Source organism: Felis catus, chromosome A2, assembly GCF_018350175.1.
Source record: "Felis catus isolate Fca126 chromosome A2, F.catus_Fca126_mat1.0, whole genome shotgun sequence".
NCBI classification, from domain to species: Eukaryota; Metazoa; Chordata; class Mammalia; order Carnivora; family Felidae; genus Felis; species Felis catus.
In genome coordinates this window covers 16,536,740-16,561,548 of record NC_058369.1, presented here as the reverse complement: position 1 = coordinate 16,561,548, position 24,809 = coordinate 16,536,740, and the positions used below count along the sequence as shown (strand labels likewise).

The 24,809-nt window shown below is 38.7% G+C and overlaps 1 protein-coding gene across 2 annotated transcripts in view; it reads left to right on the top strand.

Moving 5' to 3' along the window:
* SETD2 (SET domain containing 2, histone lysine methyltransferase) overlaps nucleotides 1–24,809 on the top strand; it is a 127,149-nt gene that overhangs the window by 92,717 nt on the left and 9,623 nt on the right. For both annotated transcript variants that reach the window (XM_045049437.1, XM_045049427.1), the window contains exons 15-18: nucleotides 2,840–3,509; nucleotides 9,802–9,936; nucleotides 12,450–12,589; nucleotides 14,943–15,054. In XM_045049437.1, coding sequence (XP_044905372.1) covers nucleotides 2,840–3,509; nucleotides 9,802–9,936; nucleotides 12,450–12,589; nucleotides 14,943–15,054 — 1,057 coding nt within the window. The remainder of the gene's footprint in view (nucleotides 1–2,839; nucleotides 3,510–9,801; nucleotides 9,937–12,449; nucleotides 12,590–14,942; nucleotides 15,055–24,809) is intronic.

Below are 24,809 nucleotides of genomic sequence, written 5' to 3'. Positions count from 1 at the left end.
GATGAGTTTTTGTTCATACTGTGTTTCAGTTTTGTTTGAAAAATCTTTTTGGTTTTCATTGCTCACCCTCAGTTTTAAAAATCAGTTTTATTTAATCAGTAGATAAAAAATTACTTACAGAAATATTCAGTTTTAAGTGTATAATTCAAAGTGTTTTGTCAAACGCATGCAGTTAAGTAACCACCACTACAGTCATGGTATAGACACTTCTGTCATCTCAGAAAATTTTCTTGAGCTCTTTGGAGTCAGTCCCCTTTACCTACCCCTAGTTGCTGGCAGCCATTGCTCTGCTTTCTGATGCTCTGTTTTTGTCTTTTCCAGAATGTGATACATATAGTATCATAGTCTAGATAGTATTTGAATCTGTCTTTCACTTAGCAGATTGCATTTGAAATCCATTCATGTTGTTATGTCTCAGTAGTTCCTTTTATTAATGAGTGGGTAGTCTATTGGATAGGTACAACAGAGCTTGTTTACAAATTCATTAGTTGATAGGCATTTGGATTGTTTCCAGATGGCTGTTAAGAATATTACCAGACTAGGGGGTGCCTGGGTGGCCTAGTCCGTTAAGCGTCTGACTTCGGCTCAGGTCGTTGATCTCACGGTTCGTGAGTTCAAGCCCCGCGTCAGGCTCTGTGCTGTCCGCTCAGAGCCTGAAGCCTGCTTCAGATTCTGTGTCCCCCGCCGCTCTCTGCTCCTCCCCTGCTCACGCTCTGTGTCTGTCTCTCAATAATAAATAAACGTTAAAAAAAAATAGAATATTAGAAGACTTGTATATGTATGAGTCTTTATGTGAACATTGACTCTCATTTTTAAAAGGAAGTTTTGCTTAGTTAACAAGTTTTTCTCGACACTTTGAAACTGTTATTCTTCAGTCTTCTAACTTCCCTTGTTGTTAATGAAACTTTATTGGTCTAAGTGTTGTTCTTTAAGTAATCTGGCTTTTCTCTTGGTCTGCTTTTACGAGTCCTCTTTGTGTTTGGTGTTCTGCAGTATCACTGCCCTCTGTTTAGGGTTTCTTTTTATTTTAACTGGTTGAAATTCATTTAACTTTTTGAATTTGAAGATCATCTTCCACATTACTAATTCTCTTCAGATCTGATCTCTTACTTAACCATACCATGGCATGGATCTTAGGGACATTGGATTGAATGTTGGATTATTTCTTGGGTCATGACACATTTCTGTGCATAGACTTCTTCTCCATATATTATAATGCTTTTGTGCTGTGATCTTAACCACTGTATAAATCTGGCTAAGCCATTTCTTCCTATGCTGTCCCTTGCCTTTACTGCTTGAGATGATATCATCTTGCATCCTGTGTTCATTATACCCTGGCTTTCCTTTTTTAAAATACAGTTTTATGTTGTCTAATACATGTTTTTAAATAATATGTTGGTTTTTAACTTTATGAAAAGTCTGCCATTCTGCATTTAATTTGGGGGTACTTTGTTTTCACCTGATAGTGTATTGCTAAGATTTACCCATAATTGCATGTGTCATTTTATTCATTTTCACTGCTTTGTTATATTGTATAGTGCTTCTTCAGTTATATTGTATAGTGCTATTATCTAATTTTGATGTACATGTGCAATAGTGTCTCTTGGGTAAATGACCAGACTTCTCAGATTGTCAGGTATGTGCATTCTCAATTTCATATGATAATTGAGTTTTAATTTCCACTCTGTTTCATTTCTAGATGTTTCATGGAGTTCTTTTTCAAATCTACCTGATAGTTTTTTATGTTCCTATTCCTTAGTGATATTTTTGATTGCCTCTTTGATATTCATTAAACATACTAAATGTCTCTTCAGTTTGTATTGGATCATTCCAGTACTAGTAGTTTTTGTGGGTCTTGTCCTCTCGTTTGTTTATATATATACGTGTATAATTTTGTAATTATATAAAATAATGATTTTATTTTCTAATGAACTCATCGTGTTCCTTAGAATTTGATCTGTGGGAATTCACTGAGGCCTGGGCTTAAGGTGCTTTGTTCTGTAGACTAATTTGCATTTGTTTCTGCCCAGCAACTAAGGATACTACCATACCATTAACATTTTAAAGGAAATTGTCAGTATGGAGGTTTTAGACCATTTGTTTTTTTGTTGTTTGGATAAATGTTATGCCCTTGTCCATGAAGATGTTCTTAGATGTTTCTGTGCAGTGAAACCTCTTGAAGTTAGTTGTCAGTTTTTAATTTTTGCCAAGAGCACTTTCTCATAAGTTTGATTCACTCCATAAACCTTGGCAGCAGAATCTTTTAAGCCCTCAGTTTTTTTCTTTTGAATGTTAGAGCTGATGGTTTCCAGTGGGCCTTGTCAGAACCAGCACAGGGCATTAAGCTCAGCAGTAAGACATTATCCTTGATCCTGCACAGAGAAGAGTATGTGAATAGAGCTCCCCATATTTTTATGTGTGCATTATCATCTTTCATTCAACTATCCTTTGTTGATATTTATCAAATGTATGTGGTCAGACGTACATCAAATTCTGTAGCTCTTACTAGTGTACTTTGTTTTAATGTCCGAATTTGTAGATCCAGAAGTGTCCCCAACTGTAAAGAAGAATCTGTTTAGAATATTATATGTATCTTTAATTTGATGTTCTAGAACCTGAGAATAAAAGTAAAGTTATTATTTTCATCTAAATGATTCTTTGGGATTCTCTACTATCTGCAAGACTCCTTAAGTAATTTTGACTGATTTTTAACCAATGCCAAATTGGAGTTGGTGTGGTTAATGGTTGAGTATTGAGGGACATAACATTTATTAGTGTTTTGATTATGCCCTTGATTTAGGGAAAAAAGTTTGTGATGCTCTTACTATTTTCTTTCTAGATATGATACACCAACTTCTAAGAAGAAAGTACGAATTAAAGACCGCAATAAACTTTCTACAGAGGAGCGCCGGAAGTTGTTTGAGCAAGAGGTGGCTCAGCGGGAGGCTCAGAAACAACAGCAGCAGATGCAGAACCTGGGAATGACATCTCCACTGCCCTATGACTCTCTGGGCTACAATGCCCCTCATCACCCCTTTGCTGGCTACCCACCAGGTTATCCCATGCAGGCCTATGTGGATCCCAGCAACCCTAATGCTGGAAAGGTGCTCCTCCCCACACCTAGCATGGACCCCGTGTGTTCTCCTGCTCCTTATGATCATTCTCAGCCCTTGGTGGGACATTCTACAGAACCCCTTGCTGCCCCTCCACCTGTACCAGTGGTGCCACATGTGGCAGCCCCTGTGGAAGTTTCCAGTTCACAGTATGTGGCCCAAAGTGATGGTGTGGTACACCAAGACTCCAGCGTCACCGTCTTGCCAGTGCCAGCCCCAGGCCCAGTTCAGGGACAGAATTATGGTGTTTGGGATTCAAACCAACAGTCTGTCAGTGTTCCCCAGCAGTATTCTCCTGCACAGTCTCAAGCAACCATATATTATCAAGGACAGACTTGTCCAGCTGTCTATGGTGTGACATCACCCTATTCACAGACAACTCCACCAATTGTGCAGGTAACTAATTTTGGAACCTCTCTTGTCTTACAGTCTGTTTATAGGATATTAAATCTGTTGTGAAGGGGAAACCTGCCATTGCTCACTTATATATTGACGAATTGTGTATATATTAGTTACTTATTGTTGTGTGACAAGTTACTCCGAAACTTAGCAGCTTGAGACAACTAGTAATTATTATTTCTTAGTTTTTGTAGGGCAGGAATTCAGAAGCAGCTTGACTGGCTGGGTGGTTCAGGCTCAGAGTCTTTCATTAAATTACATACAGCCTGGCTGTTAACCAAGGTTGTAGTCATCGAAGGTTAGGAAGAGGAAGGAAGATTGACTTTCAAGCTCACTCACGTGGTTGTTAACTGGCCTCGGTTTCTTACCATCACATGAACCTCTTAATAGGGCTGCTTACCACATTCCAGCTGACTTCCCGCAAAGTCAAGTAGTCAGGGAGAGACTTATGGGTTACTCCTCTCCTTTTTGCTTATAGACAGTGAATAATATGCAGTTTATTCTTTTATATGCTCACAAACGGAAAACCCTCTGGTCATGGTAATTGAGTCAGGAGATGGCTTGCCCTTTTCTTAGACCCAGCTTGTGTATTATTTTATATCCCCTACATTTTATTGTCATGAAGTTTGCCAGAGTGAACCTAAGGATATTTACTATGGTAATAAATATAATGTTAAATTTAAAAGCTGAGTGTACTGAATTTGTATTTCAAGGTGTATTTTTATGTTTTTTAATCAAGCTTCTTTTCTATAGAACCCAGCAGTACATTTTAAGCTTAAACAAAAAATATATATAAAGCATCATCCTCACCACATTCTGATGTCTGTCACATCACTCCATATCGCTCCTTAAAGGTGAATTATCGTGGATGAGAGAGACTGTCAGGGATACTTCCTGCACACCTTACCTAGTACTGATCAGTTACTTCTGTTAGTATTTTTGTGATGAAGCTGCATCAAAATTTAGTTTGTAAGGCCATGGCAAAGTATCCAGCTTGAATTCCTAAAATCTTAAGTATACTAACTACATTCATTTTGTATGATCTCTTGAGCCACATGCTTAATATCTATATTTTATGCATTTGTAATTTTGAAGACTTGAAACTTTTTCCCATGGGTTTCTACTTAACATGATTCTTAACCATTTTTCCAAATTACTTTGTGTGTGTGTGTGTGTGTGTGTGTGTGTGTGTGTGTGTGTGTGTGTGTGTGTGTGTGTTTTAAGTATCTTAAACAAATTTCTTAGGTTCTAACTTCTGTCTTGCCACATTCTTTCTTGGACCAAACCATTTATTTTGAGCTTTTTCCCTGAGAATGTGTATCAGATATAAGAAACATGGTCTACTTCTCTCCCATTTCTATTCCTGAAGTATGTTCTTAACCTAGGTTTCAGAGCCTAAGCAATCGCAGTGGAAGATATTTATTGAAGACTCTCCAGGAGAGATTTCATTGGTCATTTGGCCATTCTTATAAAAAGTAATCTAGTTTTTCTATCCCATGGAGCAAAAGATTTTCTGTAAGTTTTAGTCATAGCCTTAAGACTCAAGCATCACAATTTTGCTTGCTTACAGTTTTCCATTTTGTTCCTACCAAGGAGTCATTTGTTGGCTCCCTAATCTATTTTGTGTGTATGAGGTGGCAGATGAATGGACTCAGATAGTCCAAATTGTCCTTTACTTCTCTGTGAGATTAGTTATCAGAGATGATGTTGGGCTTTAGGTTATGAGAAATGTAGAGCATTTTGTTATTGTTTATGTGTTTTGAGTCCCTGTCCATCATTTAATGTGTGTCTTGGGGACAGGTGCTTAGCTTATATTCTTCAGTTAAAGGGTTTTTTTTTGTGTTTTTTTTTTTTTAATGTTCATTTTTGAGAGAGAGTGTGAGCGAGGGAGGGGCAGAGAGAGAGGGGGACAGAGGATCCAAGGTGGGCCCTGCACTGACAGCAGAGAGCCCAATGTGGGGCTGAAACTCACGAACCATGAGATCATGACCTGAGCTGAAGTCAGATGCTCGATTGACTGAGCCACCCAGGTGCCACTTCAGTTTTAGTTTTCTTATCTATGAGATGAGCAGAATGCCTCAGCATGATTGAGGTTTGCATGAGATAATGGATATTAATAATGACAGAATTAAAGCACCATTTACCTTGAAGGTTTAGTTATAGTTACCTTAATGATGTTGACAGAGTATTGACATTTGTGGAGTGTGAAATGCTCCTAGTCAAAGTCATCTATCTGATATCTGGTCTAACCTCCAGTAGAAGGAGACCTTGAGGTCTGTGGTGTTCAAGTGTAGTAATGACCATACCATCATGGGCTACTAAGAATTTGCAAGATATGATAACTTTGACAGTGAAGTAGTATGTGATGTGGTGTGATATAAATTTGTGTGTGTGTGTATGTGTACACATATGCAGTATCTTTCACATTTGGAGCAGATATGTTATCAGAAGGTGACTTTCATTTTTTGCCACAATTGCTTATCAAATGTAAAAACTCAACTTCAGCTGAGGCCACCTGATTTGTAGTGGTTTTGTGACATTACTAAGTGACCTATTCTTACAAAGTTATACTAAATCACATCTCAAAAAATTGAGTCCTAAGACTATAATTTTCACATTATAAAGTGAAGTGACTCAGATATAAAGTAATAGTGATTTTTTTTTTCCCCTCTAGAAGTAGGGGCAGAATAATTATGTTTTCTATAACATTTTGGACCTCCTTAGATTTCTCTTCTAATTCCTATTAGAAGTCCCATTTTAAAGCTATTTCTAGACTGTATTTATGTTTGAGAAATTAGCTTTCATGTAATTTCAGGTCTCTTGAAGGGGAGAGCCAATCTCCTACAGATTTCCCCCCAGCAAAAGAGAGACTTGATAGGCATATGCTATTTAGATAGATCTCACAAGTATGTACATCTTCCATACTAACTTCAGTGGAATTGCAAGCCAGTTTCCCTTTTTTTATTACTATTGTTAGTTTTGGCATTGCCATGTGATTATCAGCTGGTTTGGATAGATAATTTAATAGAACCCTGAAGAATGTTCATTTTCTTTCTTTCTTTCTTTCTTTCTTTCTTTCTTTCTTTCTTTCTTTCTTTCTTTCTTTCTTTCTTCTTTTTTCTTTTTTTTTTTTTTTTTAAGCTTATTTATTTTGAGAGGTGGAGGCCAGGGGCAGAGAGAGAGAGGAAGAGGGAGAATCCCAAGCAGGCTCCATGTTTGACAGCACATAGCCAGCATGGGGCCTGATCCCACGAACCGTGAGATCATGACCTGAGCCAAAATCAAGAGTCAGACGCTCAACTGACTGAGTCACCCAGGTGCCCCGTTTTCTTTCTTTTTGACAGTCTGAGTTTTAAACACTGTACCTCTAAATGATTACTGCTATCTTGGGTGACTTTTTTTTTTGTTTTTAGTCCAGCAAGGCTGATGTTGTTCAGATATTTTTGGCATTTCCTTTGGAAGTTATTTCCAGTATGTGTCACATTCCTTCCTGATGATAAATTATTATCCTTTAAATATATCTTTGCATGTTAGAAACAGGTGAAATTTGTCTGGAAATTTCTCATCTGGTAAATTACCTCATCTGGTAAATAGAGGGAGTGCTCAAGCTGGATAATGCCATTTCAGGTCAGAAGTTACCTCACAGCCAGCATTTGGAGCCAGAGTCTTCATTTCAAGGAGACTATAGCTTTAAAACTCCAGTCATCAAATCCTTTAGATGAGCCTTACTTATTAGCTCTGATCTTGTCAAATTCTCCATGCACAAAGTTTAACTGAGAGTCAAAAGAATTTTTAGCCTCCGAAATATTAGCATCTTTCTCTTGTAGATTTGGGTGCTTAATCTCCTGATCACTATGGAGATAACATGTTTATCAGTTTACTGTCTTCTTCAGCCTCCCAGAAACTGTTTTTACTCAATCAGATATACCAGCACATTTGTATTAACTCCCTACATGCACAATAACTTGCCTGTTGTATCCACTCTTCAGGATGCCTCCTTCGGGCATCAGGGCCATTACAGATTCACTTTCCAGATCATAGACTAGATCATAGACTAGACCCCAGTTAGATTTGTTTTATAGCTTATTTTTAGCAAAGTTGAAATTGAACGTTATAAGAATTATTTATACTTCACCTCTGAGATTATACTTTTAAATTTCTTTTTTTTTTAATTTTTTAAATGTTTATTTTTGAAAGAGAGAGACAGAGAATGAACGGAGGAGGGGCAGAGAGACACGGTATCCGAAGCAGGCTGCAGGCTCCCAGCTGTCTGCACAGAGCCTGACGTCACGAACCTTGAGATCATGACCTAAGCCAAAGTTGGACTCTCAACTAACTAACTGAGGCACCTAGGGGCCCCATTTTTAAATTTCTTAAACACTATTTTACCATCTTTTTTGCTAATATCTCTTTTTGTACCGACCTCTTATTCAGTATTGTCTGGGTGTAGATGCATCAGTGTTAAAAAGCCTTTTGGGTTCAACCACATTTCAGTCTTTGAAACTGGAATTAGGTGGGGAAGTAAAATTTGTTTCTACAAAATCTTTGATGTTGCACAGATTTCCCATCTTATATCCAAATACCTAGAGATGAAAGCATTTCTATTTTGTGATACTATTCTGATAATAATTCTGCTTTGACCATTGAGTGTGGGTTTTTGTTCTGTGTAGATTAAGCTGTTCCAGAATAATGAATCAAGTACTCTTGACCTTTGTACTATGTAGGGGTTAAGAGTGCCAAACCTCTCTCCTCAGTCAAAAATCTGCATATGACTTTTAACTCCCCCAAAACTTCACTACTGTTACCTTACCAATAACATAAGCAGTTGATGAACCGATATTTTGTATGCTACATGTTTTATATTCTGTATTCTTAAAATAAAGTCAGCTAGAGAAAAAGAACATTAAGACAATCATAAGGAAAATACATTTGCAGTACTATACTGTAGAAAATCTGTTATAAGTGGCCCTGTGTAGGGGCGCCTGGGTGGCGCAGTCGGTTAAGCGTCCGACTTCAGCCAGGTCACGATCTCGCGGTCCGTGAGTTCGAGCCCCGCGTCAGGCTCTGGGCTGATGGGTCAGAGCCTGGAGCCTGTTTCCGATGCTGTGTCTCCCTCTCTCTCTGCCCCTCCCCCGTTCATGCTCTGTCTCTCTCTGTCCCAAAAATAAATAAACGTTGAAAAAAAAAATTAAAAAAAAAAAGTAAGTGGCCCTGTGTAGTTCAAATCCACATGTTCAAGGGTCAGCTGGGTTGTATTCTTCCTCTTTTTCTCTGTGCCCTCTCGGTACTTATCCAGAAATCTCCTTGGTAGTTCCATTGGCCTAATTGGACTCTTTGGGTCTTTACTGGTATCATTTGGAATGATTGTATTTTATATTTTGAGCACTTACCAGTTAATACTTTTGAAATTATTTTATGTGGTGGAATCTCAGTCCCTAGGATCAAAATCTGTCCTCAAGTACAGGCTGCATCTATCTCTGTTCACCTCCTTGGTAGTCATCACCTCTTGAGACAACAGGGTTGTGTTTCAGGGCTTGTTGTCACCTCTTCTTTAAGAGTGTTTCTGGTGCTGAGAACTAATTCCAGAGTAAGTTTAAGTCCTAGCCGTGGTCCTTAATTTCTTATGTGACTCCAGGTGGGGGAGATCCTCACCTCTGATGGTAGTCAGGACTAAATGAGATTATATACGTGAAAGGGCTTTCTAAGCGTCATGAGGCACTGTATAAATCAGTGTGTGGTAAGAATTTTATCTAGAATGAATTCTGCTGTCTTTCTCAGACAGAGAGACCCTCCTTCCTCTCAGAGGGAGTTGTAATTAGATCACTGTCTTACTTCCTCTGCTATGAATCACTCACTCTCTTTGACCTTTTCCAGTCAGAACAACCTGTTAGTTTTTAGGAGTTGGTAGTAAAAAGGCTTTCTGAAAAGAGCCCTGTGGAGCTGTCTTGGATATACTAGGTGCGGCACTTCAGTTATTACTGTGGTCTCCCTGGAGGCTAAAGAGTTGGACAGCTCTTAGGAGCCTCCCCACCTCCCCCCAGCCTTTTCTGGTTTTTTGTTTTTTGTATTTTAATGGTAAAACCAAAGTAAGTAAATGACTAGGGAATTACTAAAAAAAGAAACTTCTGTGTTTGAAATAAAGGATTGTTTTACACATTTGTATCGAAATACTCTTTGCTAAAAGTTAAAATTCATGGATTCCAATAAGAGAATGCCAACTGAGAAGACAGTTACTGCTTCATTAGAGCCAGAAGAGTATAAATTATGAATTTCTTCATTTTATCTTTAGAGTTATGCCCAACCAAGTCTTCAGTACATCCAAGGACAGCAGATTTTCACAGCTCATCCGCAGGGCGTGGTCGTACAGCCAGCTGCAGCCGTGACTGCGATAGTCACACCAGGGCAGCCTCAGCCCTTACAGCCGGTAAGAAACCCTTCAGGTGATAAAATACTCCTTAGCTGTGTACCTTATCTTTAGAAGGTCTACTCTTGGTTTAGGTTTTTATTTTTGTTTCTTTCACTTGGTTTTGTTTTTTTTTTTCTTTAACTTTGGTCCCCAATTTCACTCAAGGGCTTGCGTCTCTGAGGAAGCATTACTCAATCATTAAAAAAAAAGTTCTCTAGATTTTACCCCTATGTTGATTGATACATATTTTGCTCCCGATATCCTTTTTATTTATAATTTAAACCGACTTTGTATTTTTATACTTTGCTATGAATTGCTAAAGTAACAATTTTATAGAGTAGCTATTTGTATTTTATGGAGTACTGGAATATGATACTATATCAGACCCGTGGACTAGGAGTACAGAAGTGAACTACTTCACTGTACATGCTGTACAATATATAGTAAGAGAAACGTTTGGTATGCTGTAACATATGGAGAAGGATGTGGTGAAATCTTGATGAAGTGGGAAATGGCTGGCATTGGAAGCCGTTGAAAAGCTGAACGGAGTAACTTGATCACATTAGCACTTTGGAGTTGCGACAGCTCCAGAGAAGGTTCCTGCAGCAGTCCGGTGAGTGATGGCGGCTTTAGACAGGTAGTACAGTTAGTGGGGATGGAGTATAAAGACTACATGTGGAACAGTTGGGAGATGAGACAGTGTGCTCTTACAGCAGGTATTTGAGGGCTTGCTAGGAGTTGGGCCCTAGGAATTTTGAATACAAACCTAAGACTCCATCCTATCCTTAGAAGCTGACATTCCAATAAGAGAGTTGAGGATCACAATGAATAATACTAAAAGTAGAGATTAGTGTCACATAAGGTGCAGATAGTTTGAGGAGGGAAAGAATCATTCCCAAGTGTGGGAAGGATTAGTAATAAGTTCTGAATGATTCGAAGTATTAGGTGACACAGAAGCTTAGGACAAAGAGGTCACTTTATAGGCTGGAAGGAGGACTACAGGTAGAACTGAAGTAGGACACCAAAAAAAGCAGCTACATGAAGTAGGATTAGTGGTATGCATAAAACAGTGATGCTCAAAGACCTGTGTTTGCTTAAAAGTGGTCCCATTTTATCTGAGCCTGGGATCTCCGGTTCCTCTTTGACTGCTCAAGCAGAGGTAAAGCTGGAAAAAGTATTCTATATTAATTGGCTTACACAGAATGAGAATTAAGGGCATATATTCTTATAGTAATTTATTATTAGTCTGCTAGATCTATTACAACAAGATACCACAAACCAAGAGGTTTAACAGAAATTGATTTTCTCACTGCTCTAGAGTCTGGAAGTCTATACCATCAACGTGTTGGTGAGGTTTGGTTCTAAGGCTTCTCCTTGCCTTGCACATGGCTGCCGTCTCCCTATATATTTACGTTCCCTAATGTGTCTTTTCCTCTTATGAGGAAACTACCCTTTTGACCTCATTTAATCTTCATTGCCTCTTTAAAGGCCCTATCTCCAAATATAGTCACGTTGGGAGTTAGAGCTCCAACGTAGGAATTTGGGGGATACAGTTCAGTCCCTAGACAGGGATTGTGAGGTTTTCATGTTTTTCAAAATGTGACGTTAAATTTTTATAAATATGCAGTTTAAAACGTACAGAAAATAGATAAGGGTTAAGTGGTAACATTCTGTCATACTGCTTTTCAGCTTTTTTCTTTAAAAAAGATACATCTACAGCTAATTCAGCTAATCAGGATCCAGAAGTTGGTATATGCCATTTAACATTGTTTTGTTTTGTTTTGTTTTTAATTTTTTACATGTTTGTTTATTTTTGTTTTTAATTTTTTTTTAATGTTTTTATTTATTTTTGAGGCAGAGAGACAGAGCATGAGCAGGGGGGGACAGAGAGAGAAGGAGACACAGAATCTGAAGCAGGCTCCAGGCTCTGAGCTGTCAGCACAGAGCCCGACGTGGGGCTCGAACTCACATACTGCAAGATCATGACCTGAGCTGAAGTCGGACGCTTAACTGACTGAGCCACCCAGGCGCCCCTGTTTATTTTTGAAAGATACAGACCTTGAGCAGGGAGGGGCAAAGAGAGAGGGGGAGACACAGAATCCAAAGCAGACTCCAGGCTCTGAGCTGTTAGCACAGAGCCCGACATGGGGCTCGAATTCACAAACCGCAAGATCATGACCTGAGCTGAAGTTGGACACTTAACTGACTGAGCCACCCAGGCGCTCCTAGCATTTTCTATTTTATTCTTTTTTTTAAGGTTGAAAGATACTGCTCTGGATAGTGAGCTGCTGAATATTTTTAAATGTGGTATGTTGGATGGTGAACTTGGAGCCAACTGTCAATTTTCTGATAGATCCCTAAAGCTGTTTATATACTCTGTCTCTGATCATTTCCCAGATTGAACCTTTTTTTATCTTTTTTTTTTTAAAAAGATAGAGATAGAGGTATGTTTTTACATATTGCTTAAGTAGGCTACTTTGTCCTTTTTGAGATGTCACTGATGAAGAGTCTGTGTGTGTGTTTCTTTTTAGCCTGAAATGGTAGTGACAAATAATCTTCTGGATCTGCCACCCCCCTCTCCTCCCAAACCAAAAACCATTGTCTTACCTCCCAACTGGAAGACAGCCCGAGATCCAGAAGGGAAGATTTATTACTACCACGTGATCACAAGGTAAGAAAGGCTGTGTGGGCATCCCCAAATCAGTTTCAGTTGGTCAAAGAAGCTGCCATCATAAGGGGAGATTTATGATTATTGGCTTGATGTCATTGGCTGGTGTTCACTATGCTTGAGGGCTGCTAGATTTCTAGAATCACGTCTTAAATGTTATGTTATGCCTTTTTAGATAGATAAATTTTGATATATTTTTAATCTACAAGACTCTTGCGGAAAATTAGAGAGGTGTGTAAAAAAATAAATAAATGAATAAAAAGATAATGACTTGATCTAACGTTGTGGGTATTGAGGGTCCTGGGCAAACCTTTTCTGTAAAAGGTCAAATGATGTTTTAGGCTTTGCCAGCCAAACACAATTACTTAGTTCTGTCATTGTTGTGCAAACAGCCATAGACCATACATAATGAATGGTCATGTCTGCCCAATAAAACTTCATTTACAAAAATAGGCAATAGGTCAGTTTTGGTCCATGAGCCATAGTTTGGTGACCCTTGCTGTTTATAGAAAGCTCAATTTATCTTTTTCTTAGAAGTTTAAAAAATACATATGTCTTTTAGACAAAAGATAGCTTTATGTGAATATATGTAATTTCTGTGTGTGTGTGTGCGCGCGCGTGTGTGTGTGTGTGTACTCATTGGTATATAATCTTATGTGAGTTGTTGGGATACATCTTTTATAATCTTTCTACCAATCTGTATAGAACGTTATCAATTAATATAGAACTACACTGTTTTTAGTACATGCTTATACTTTGAGGGATCAGCAAACTGTGCCCATAGGCCACTGGTATTTGCAAATGAAGTTTTGGGGGGAACACAGCCACTCCCATTTATTTAGGAGTTGTTTATGGCTGCTTTCACAATATAGTGGCAGAGTAGAATAGTTGTGGGAAAGACCATGTGACCCACAAAGTCAAAAATATTTACTCTGTGATCATTTATAGAAAAAAAGTTTGCCAACTCCTGTTCTTTTGTATGGCTATATAAAATTTTATTTAACCCACCCTAATTGATGGATTTTCACGATTTTATATATAACCCTAACCCTGGACATCCTTGTAGATACTAATCTTACCTTCTTTGGGTAGATTTCTAGAGGTAGAATTGTCAGTCAAAAAGATAGACATTTTAAATTGATAATTATTGTCAGCTTACCATGAAAAAAACTGTACTATTGTAGACTCCCACAAAAAGTGTACAATAGTGCCTTTTTCTTCACGTAATTTCTTTTAATCTTGTAAGTGTAATTGGTGAGACATCTTATTTTCATTTCCAGTTCTTTTATTGTTGAACCATCTTTATCGTTGGCCGTTTACATCTTTTGTGATTTGCTTGTTTGGGGCATGTACCCATTTTCTGTCATTATTATTAGATCCCTTTATCAAGGTTATTGCAAATGTTTTTGTAATGTCTTACAAGTTTAAAAAATTTCATACAAATATTTTCTTTTATGGTTTTTCAAGTGCCTCTAACGTTTCTGACAAAAGTTTGGTGTGGTAGGAAAGCACAAGACTGCAAAGGCAGGATTGACCCACCAGATACGTTGCTAGTTCTCTGAGGCTTTTGACATTTTAAGGGATTCTCCTTATAGCATTCCCTGTGACAGCTGACTTCAGACTCCTGAATTGAATTTCCTTACTTGCAGTTGTTACCTCACAGATCTAGCTGTAAAAAAAACAACAACAAAAAAACTACAATGCTTTCTTATTTGCAAAACAACTGTAGCATGCAATGAATGAGTTAACATGGTAGAAACCTTCTTCTTGCAGTCAGTTGAGAATATTTGGGACCAAGGGCATAAGTTTTTGACTTGAAGTCTTTTCCATGCTATGAGTCATTGAAGCAAAGGGGCACAACCACAGACAAGAAGGCTTCCAAAGCAAGGAACCATTTTCTCATGTGACCAAGGATTGTGAGGAGTGTGTTGTGATTTATTTTATTTGCTCCAAGTACATGCTGGGTACAGTTGCTGTTGATCTCTTCACCTGCAGAGGGGAGGTATAGGCAAGCACTGACTCCATGTACTTTTTAGGTTTTGCTGAATCCTATTTTCAGAACATTAAGAGCCAAGTGAGAAACAGACAGGATGTTTTGGTTTTACTACTCTCTTCGACAAGGCAAACATCGCCACCTCACTGGCTAGAGAAATACAGTGAGCTAAACAATGTATGTCTGTGGGATAGAATCACTGCTGCTGGGAAGATAGCAAAAGAATGTTTCTATCTTATGAAGCAGACTTCCTCTATGTCTCATTACAAATGTTGTATTTTATGTGTATATGAGCAGAGATGCCTGTGCCAGAGTTCTCTGTTTTCTGGCCACGATAGCATGGCTGTTCTTACCTTCTTCTAGGCAGACTCAGTGGGATCCTCCTACTTGGGAAAGCCCAGGAGATGATGCCAGCCTTGAGCATGAAGCTGAGATGGACCTGGGGACCCCAACGTATGATGAAAACCCCATGAAGGTGAGTGTGGCTTACACATGTTTCCGGATCATCTGGGAGTCTGTATCCTGTCATCTTGCTGGGCCAATAGCCATGTGGTCTTGTGATTCTATTTTCCTTATTGTTCTGGAGAATGAACACATGTAGTAAATGCTTGAGAGGCCTAGGACATCCAAACAGTACAGCAGTATGATATGTAAAGCAAAAAATACAAGCCCTTAATTTCTTTCTGCTCTCCTATCATCCCTTTCTGGAGATAAATACTGTTAACTAGTACAGGAGTTCTCAAACCTGGAGTAATTTTGCTCCCTCGAGGACATTTGATAATGTTTAGAGACATTTTTGGTTGTTAAAACTGAAGGAATGCTACAGACAAGGGAAGTCACCAAACATCTTACAATGCACAGGACAGTCCCCCACAACAAAGAACTGGCCCAAAATGTTAATAATGCCAAGGTTGTGAAACTTTACTTTGGTGTGTGTTCTTCCAGACCCTTCTGGGAAATGTACACACACAAGTCTTTTTCTTTCTTTTCATTTTATTTGTTTGTTTGCTTGTTTGTTTTTAAAAGTTTATTTATTCTGAGAGAGAGTGAGCGCCTGAGCAGGGGTGGGGCAGAGAGAGCGAGAGAGAGGTCCCAAGCAGGCTCCGCGTGTCAGCGCAGACATCCATCGGGCTCATTCCCACATGCCGTGAGAACATGACCTAAGTGGAAATTTAAAGAGTCAGACGCTTGGGGCGCCTGGGTGGCTCAGTTGGTTGGGCATCTGACTTCGGCTCAGGTCATGATCTCGCAGTTGGTGGGTTTAAGCCCTGCGTCGGGCTCTGTGCTGACAGCTCAGAGCCTGGAGCCTGCTTCAAATTCTGTGTCTCTTCCTCTGTCTGCCCCTCTAAAATATTTTTTTAAAAAAAGAGTCAGGCGCTTAGCTGACTGGTTAAGCCCAGGTGCTCCTTACTTTTCATTTTAAACACACAAATAGAATCATAGTATTTATATTCTATTGTAACTTCCTTTAGTATTTCTTAGCAATTTGGGGTACCTGGCTGGGTCAGTTGGAGCATGCAACTCTCGATCTTGGGGTTGTGAGTTCGAGCCCTGTGTTAAGTGTAGAGATTACTTAAAAATAAAACCTTAAAAAATATGTCTGTCTTAGCTCTTTCCTTGTAGATCTGCTGCATCCTTTTTTGATGCACTGTGTCTCATTTTAAATGTTTTAGCTCATTGACTGAAATTTTACATAGATGGTGTGTTTCAGTGTCCTGCCATTTTGGGATTCATAGTTCTGGGAAAAAGTTAACTGTTTACAACCTCACCAAAGGAGTATCCTCCACCACCTCCCCCCAACACACACACTTTTTTTTTTTTTTTTTTTTTTTTTAAAGATTTGGGACAAATATTTTACTATGGAAATATTATTTTAGAAACAAGGCAAAAAAGAGCTTATCCCTGATCTCTCCCTCTGACAAAACAGTAATTAGGATTAGAGGTCAAGTAAATGAAATACACAGTGACTGAATTATAACCATTTTTATCCCTGTCCGCTTATAATAAGACCCACTATCTCCTGGAGTAAGGTGTCTTCAGTGAAATCAAAGACCATATTTCTGTGTCCTAAGATCTGAATAGTATTCAAAAAAAATTTTTAATGAGAAGAGGCATTTAACTAGTTAAGTCAGTGGAGAGGTAGGAGAGAGGGAAGAGGGCAAAAAGGAAAGAGGTTGGTGTGAAAGAATCAAAGGGGAAACAATGTACTTTCTGTCATTTTATTCACTTGGGGGAAGCATTTTCCTTCCTTCAGCATATATTTGCCATTCTCCAAAAAACCAAGCATTTCAGTTAAGTCCACGTGGAGCCTGCTAAATTTCAAATGAATCACTGGAGTCACTTAACCACATCACTGTAACTGTGGTATTGTCACATTTTCTTGAATCATTTAGGAATATGCCCAGGATTGTTAGGCAACTGCCATTTAAAGTATCCAGAAGCTAACACACCACAAACAAAAAACCACAACACCTCCCTCTTTGCAGACGTCTGTGGCTCTGTTAGTTATATCCTTTGAAAAATAAACAAAGTTTGAGAAGAGATCCCTGGTGTAGGAATACAGCTGAGCTCTGAGACCAAGTTTATAAAGCATGTCAAGAGACCTTACTTTTTGCACCTTAGCCATTAATTATGATTCAGTGTTTTGGTCTAGTGTAGAATACTGTTTGACCATAGGAGAAGTATAATTGCAAAAGCTCACTGTATACATACCACTTGGGGAGTCTGTTTATCAGATTGTATCTGATAACATGGAGAGAAAGTGAGTAACATGTTCTAGGCAAGGCTGTGGGTTCTCAACTCCTGCCCTGGATTAGTTATAGTAAATATGTACACTGAATCCCAGAAAAGGTTCAAGGCCCTAAATTAACATGATATTCAGGTTTTAGTGGAAAACTGTTCTACTTTATAATCTGTCTGAACATACTGGAGTGTGAGTTCAAAGTTAGGATTAGAATTAATACTTTTTTGTTGCTATTAATAGAAGGCAAAATAACAGACTTTTAGTTTGATCAGATTTGAAAGTTGGGAGAGAATACTCAGTCCACAGGTGGGGTGTATAGGGATCATATCATATATCCCTTTCGTGAATTGTAAATATGAAGCTCTTACTGCATGCTTACATCATGAAAGCCTGTATGAAATTTGAAGGGCCAGACCTCAGCCAGGAAATCGGTTGGAGTATGGTAGATATAACTTGACTGTGATTAAGGAACTTTCTATGGCAGCAGAGAAGTGTGTTCTCACAGGGTCTCTGCTTAGGAGTTTAAACCAACTAAAAATTATGATTTTTGTTTTCATTGTGTAGCGAGATAATAGAGATGATTCCCAAGGTGAAATTCTACTTGGGAATGACTAAAGTGGTGGGATTTCCACTGTCTAATGGAAGAGTGTTCCTTGGTGCTCTTCTAAAATGTCAGTGATAAGAGAGGGAAAAATAGTTGCTGTTTTCAAATAACTGTACCACACTACTCATTAGCACTATTAAAAGAGATTGCTTGACTTTAACGCCACTAATAAGAGATCAGAAAGAACTCTATGTGTTTTTAATATATTTTGAAACCTGGTAATAGGCTTCTGAAAGAATAAGATACTTTAACTATATACTGTTATTTTTTAATACGTGAGTGTGTGTTACATTCTCCAAGGTGTGCTTTATTTGGTTTAGAGGGACAGACTAGGAAAGCTAAGAAATCAGCATATTTGCATTTGTAGCAGAGAGAGGTTTGACTGAAGGACTTCCACTGTAACGTGTATTTGTAAGAGTACCAGAATTTTCTCCAATCAACCCACATAGTGTAGCCTTTCTCTAGCATTTCTTAAAGGCTAGCCTCCTGACATTTGTTTCAATTATATCATTAAATTATTTCAGGAATGTTGAACAACAGACAACAAGGAGTCCATTCAGGGGTCTGCAAAAGCAAATCTAAATCCAGTGTTTAATTCAGAAATAACTCTCCTGTATAGCTATGCTCCTATATGTTGGGATGGGGGTTGGTGCTTATGTAAAGATGAGAAATTATAAAGTGGGAAATTATAAAGAGGAAACATTCCTCCTAGCTCTTAATTGCCTCAGAGATGTTACATAGTGAGACTTCTAATGGAAGTTTAAAGATGTCAATTTTCAGAGAAAATAGGAGAGAAATGTTTCCATTATTCTTCTTTACCAAAGTACAAATACATAAATAACTCTCTTGGAATTCAAATCATAATAATTTGGGTGCACAATGTAATTAGGCTGCCAAGTGTAGTTCTTGCTGTGGACAAATAGTTGAAGATTAGAGGTGTCTTTTCTCCTAAATAGAATCATAGTCAAACCAAAACAATGCTTATATCTTCAGTTTCTTGAGTACATTTGACCTGTTCATGAAATAGTTGTACCATTTCTATCTGAGCAGAAGATAAAAATCAATTTGAGGAGGTTTTATACCTAATGTTTGATTTTATGTAAATGACACCTTTGGTAACCAGCTTGAAACATTCTAGCCATGTAATTCAGAAGAAAGGAAAACTTTTTCTGTGGCTATTTGCTTTTGTCTAAACTTTTTCTCCCTTATTCTCGCACATAAAACACTTTATTGTTTGCAGCACATTTAATATTACACCTTTGTATTTGCAGATGTTTGCTTTCAACTGTAAATAACAAAAATGTAGCTGAAACCAGCATAAACATAAAAAGAGACATATTGGGGGTGCCTGGGTGACTCAGTCAGTTAAGTGTCTGACTTCGGCTCAGGTCATGGTCTCGTGGTTCGAGACCCACATCAGGCTCTGTGCTGATAGTGCAGAGCCTGGAGCCTGCTTTGGATTCTCTGTCTCCCTCTCTCTCTGCCCCTCCCCCACTCACGCTCTGTCTCTCTCCCTCAAAAATAAACAAACATTAAAAAAAAAAAAAGACATTGGCTTGTATAACTTGAAAGTCAAGAGTGGTATTGGCTTTAGGTATAGCTAGATTCTGTGGCTCAGATCATGGTGTCAGATTTATTATAATCTCTGATTCTCCTCTCTATGTGTAAACAAGTCAGAGTCAAATCTGGAAATTCTTTTAAGAACAGCTCAATGATTGTTGGAGGAGTCCTCATAAAGCACCATGCTTTGGGTAAGGGTAAGGGATGATAGTGGTGTGACCTGATTCCCTACCACCCAAATAGCTTACCTGATCATGGGGAGATCACTGAGACTCCTGTGTTAACTGTCCTGGATTTTCAGCCAGTGATTCACATATAGAATCTGTCAGATTAGTTTCTGTATAGCCAGGAGCTGAGTCACCTTCAGCTCTTAAGAAAATTGATCTTGGGGACGCCTGGGTGGCTCAGTTGGTTAAGTGTCCGACTTCAGCTTAGGTCATGATCTCACTTTGTGACTTTGAACCCTGCGTAGTTCTCTGCTATTGGCACATAGCCCACTTCGAATCCTCTGTTCTCTTTCTCTGCCCCTCACCTGCATGCTCTCTCTCTCTCCCTCTCTCTTTCTCTCAAAAATATAAACATAAAAATTTTTTTAAATGATTTTGATCATCTTTAAGTATGAATAGTGAGCAAGATTTTGGCATTGTTTTGGTCAGTTATCATAGAAGGTAGAAGAGAGTACTTGTGAAATCCACTCAAGTGCTGTGGACCCGTGGAAGCTGGGAGAAGAAGGCTGACCAGCACCTGCAGCAGAAGCTGCCATCTACATATGGGAAATCTCTGTGTTGGCAGTGATGGGGCAAACCGCCTGACTTTAGGAACGTTTACGTTACTTAGTGGAGGGCACTTTTGGCCATGTATGAGAGCTGTTCTTCAGAGATTTTTCAGAATCTACTCACAGAGAAAAAATAAACTATATGCGAATTTTTTGCAAGTTAAATATTTAGAAAGGTATTGTACAGATTTTGGCTTTAGGTTCTTTACCTATCAGGAACAAAAGAAGGATGTTTATTCAGTTTATGACATAGAGGTACTTAATAAAATATTTATGAAATGAATCTATCAGGGGAGTAGATGAGTAGCTCATTGATTTCTACAGTGTTTATGTCTTAAGGCTTATGTCATAGGCCCTAAAATTCAGAATGAGGCTGCAAATAGAGGAATTTGTAAGCACTGATGCAAAGCAATTCAGACTCTTATGGATGGTTTTATTACCCATTACCTTTTCATTACCCATGACTCTGACAGTCTCTGCCTTTTAATTGGTGTGTTTAATCTGTTAATATTTAGTAAATGTGTCAGTAACGTTGGGTTTAAGATCTACCCCCTCATTTTTTTTCTATTTTTTTCATCTGTCTTCTGTGTGTTTTTTTCTTTCTTTTTGGATAAATTTACATTTTCCCCCAAAATACTTCATTTTATCTTTTTCTATTGGCTTATTATCCTTTCTTCCTTATTTAACTTTTCAGTAGTTTCTGTAAGGAGTGGTTATCAGAGTGTAGTGCGGGGACCCCTAGGGACTTGAAGACCCTTTCAAGGGAGCCATGAGGTCAAAACTGTTTTCATAGTAATACTAAAACATCATATTCCTTTGTCACTCTCATTCATTCATAAGTATACCATGGAATTTTCCAAAGGGTACATGACATGATTAAATGTGAAGGAAATGAGAATCCAGCTGTCTTCTGTAAGCCTGACATTAAAGAGATTTCTAATATATAAAACTGTGCCACTCTTTTTTTTAAACTTTTTTTTTTTTCAACGTTTATTTATTTTTGGGACAGAGAGAGACAGAGCATGAACGGGCGAGGGGCAGAGAGAGAGGGAGACACAGATTCGGAAACAGGCTCCAGGCTCTGAGCCATCTGCCCAGAGCCCGACGCAGGGCTCGAACTCACGGACCGCGAGATCGTGACCTGGCTGAAGTCGGACGCTTAACCGACTGCGCCACCCAGGCGCCCCAAAACTGTGCCACTCTTAATAATTTCTTTAGTTTTGGAAAAGAAAGTTACCTTTTCACAAAAAAAAATTATATTCACATATGATAGGTTTGTTGATGCTGTTTCAAAATTAATATTTTTTTGTTTACATTTAATTTCTAATAATGGTAAATTTGCATAGATAGAATCCATATGAGCAAAAGCTCTTTGAAGAGCAGGGGCGCCTGGGTGACTCAGTTAAGCGTCCAACTCTTGATTTTGGCTCAGGTAGTGATCTCCCGGTTCGTGGGATCAAGCCCTGCATCAGGCTCTTTGCTGATAGTGTGGAGCCTGCTTGGGATATTCTCCCTCCCTCTCCCTCCCTCTCCCCCTCTCCCCCTCTCCCCCTCTCCCCCTCTCCCCCTCTCCCCCTCTCCCTCTCCCCCTACCTTGTTCGTGTACACATGTACTCTCTCTCTCTCAAAATAAACATTTAAAAAACGTTTGAAGAGCAAAAAAGGAATCCTGAGACCTAAAAGTTTAAGAACTGCTGGTCTGTGGTTTACAATATGAATATTTATCTCCTTATAGTCTCATGCCAAATACCATTGTATCTATCTATAATTGTAAGAACCTACTTATATTTTGCCCCCTCCTGTCCATTGTACTGTTACCATACATTCTTTTTATCCTGTCATATGCTATGAACCCCAGAATATATTGTTACGTTTTTGCTTTCAACAGTTCATTACATGTTAAATTTTTTAAACTTGGGAGCAAAGTCTTATATTTACCCACATGGTTACCAGTTCTGGCAAATTTTATTCTTTCATGGAGATTTGGGCTCTTTCTGGAATCATTTTCCTTTAGACTGAAGAGTTTCCTTTAATATTTCTAGTATTTCAGGTCTAATGGTCATGAATTCTCGCAGTTTTTGTTTGTCTGAAAAGTGTTCTTGTCCTTTTTTTTTTTTTAACAGACTTTATTTTTTAGAGCAGTTTTAGGTTCACGTCAAAATTGGGTGGGAAGTGCACAGAGTTTCTCTATGACCCTGTCACCACACATGCACAGCTTCACCCACTATCAATAGCCTGCCAGAGCAGTCCATTTATTACAGTCAGTGAACCTACAATGACCTATCATTACCACCCAAAGTCTATAGTTTGCATTAGGATTCTTGGTGTTGTACACCCTGTGGGTTTGAGAAATGTATAATGGTATGTATCCACCATTATAGTATCATACAGGATAGTTTTACTGCCCTAAAAATCCTCTGTGCTCCCCCTGTTCATCCTACCCTCCTTGTCCACGTCCCTTATCACTATCCCTGACAACCAGTGATCTTTTTACTGTGTGTGTAGTTTGGCTTTTTACAGAATGTCATATAGCTGGGCTCATGTAGTGTGTTGCCTTTTCAGATTGGCTTCATTTAGTTAGCATTATATATTTAAGGTTCCTTCAGATCTTTTCGTGGCTTGCTAGCTCACTTCTTTGTAGTACTAAATATTTCATTGTCTGGATTAACCACAGTTCATGTATACATTAACTAGCTACTGAAAGACATCTTGGTTGCTTCCAAGTTTGTGCAAGTTTTTTGTGGGCATAAATTTTCTCCTCATTTGGGTAAATATCCAGAATCATGATTGTTGGATCATAAGAGTATGTTCAATTTTGTGAGAAGCTGCCAGACTCCTTCTTACCTTTATTTTTGAAGGATATTTTCACTGGATATAGAATTCTAAGTTGATATTTTATTTTCCCTTTCAACACTTAAAAGATGTTATTCCATTTTTTCCTTATTTACAGTTTTTCTTTTCTTTTTTTTTAAATGTTTATTCTCAAGAGACAGAGACAGTGTGAGTGGGGGGGGGGGGGGGGGAGGGTCAGAGAGAGAGAGGGAGACACCGAATCTGATGCAGGCTCCAGGCTCTGAGCTGTCAGCACAGAGCCTGATGCAGGGCTCGAACTCACAAACTGTGAGGTCATGACCTGAGCCACCCAGGTGCCCCTATTTACAGTTGTTTCTAATAAGAAGGATGTACTTCTCTTTGTTCCCCCAAATATGATATTTCTTTCCTCCTTTCTGTCTGCATGGAGAAAAGTCTTAATCTTCTCATTAAAATTGTTTTTTTTTTTTTCAACGTTTATTTATTTTTGGGACAGAGAGAGACAGAGCATGAACGGGGGAGGGGCAGAGAGAGAGGGAGACACAGAATCGGAAACAGGCTCCAGGCTCCGAGCCATCAGCCCAGAGCCTGACGCGGGGCTCGAACCCACGGACCGCGAGATCATGACCTGGCTGAAGTCGGACGCTTAACCGACTGCGCCACCCAGGCGCCCCTAAAATTGGTTTTTAAGAATTTGATTGTGATGTACCTTGGTGTTGTCTTCTTTGTTTAACCTCTCTGGTTTTTTTAGCCATTTGGATCTGTGGATTGATATTTTTCATCAAATATGGAAATAGATTTTTTTATTTCAATTATATTTTTCAGCTCTAAAATTTCGGTTTCGTTATTTTTAATAGTGTCAGTTTCTTTGCTCTTTGTTTTCCTTTAGATCCTTGAATGTTCGTAATGTTCAGCTTCACTTTTATTTCTGGGCATGTTTCCAGTGACTGACTTTTCCTATGATTATCTGATTAAAATTTTCCTGCTTCACGTGCATCGAGTAATTTTCGTTTGAGCACTGGACATTGTGCTTGTTACATCATTGAGTTTCAGAGTTTTATTGTCTATGAAAGACTGATAGGCTTTGTTCTTGGCAGGCAGTTAAAGATCAGTTTGATTCTTCAGAAGTTTGTTGTTAATTTTTGGTAGGTTGGGTCCAGAGTAGTCTTTTCTCTTGAGATGACTGCCACTATCCAAGAGGTGGTCTTTCTTGGATCTTCACTGAATGCCTTAGGTTCACACCAAGGTCTCTTCACTCCGACTGGTAGAAGCTCAGATGTTTTCCAGTCTTCTGTGAGCTCTGGCAGTTGTTAGTTTATAGCTCATCTCAGACACTTCGAGCTGCAGTCTTATCTCCTCAGCTCATGAGACCAGCATGCTATGCTATGCTTAGGTTTTCCTCCCTGCTCTGGGGTCTGGTACACAAGGAAAGCCAGGATACTCAGGGCATACCTTCTTTTGTCCCTTGTTTCTGGTATGGTATCCAGTGCTGCCTAATGTCCAATGCATGGCAACTGTTTTTTCATGTATTTTGCCTAGTGTTTTGGTTGTTTACAGTAAGAGGGATAGTTCATTAACAGTTAACTTGTCATGGCCAAGAAGCACAAGACTGTGGAAGGGCTTAAACAAACAACTTTATTGAGGTAAAACATACCTACCATAAAATTTAGTTTTACAATTCAGTGACTTTTAATAAATTCACCAAGTTGTGGGGTGCCTGGGTGGCTCTAAGCATCC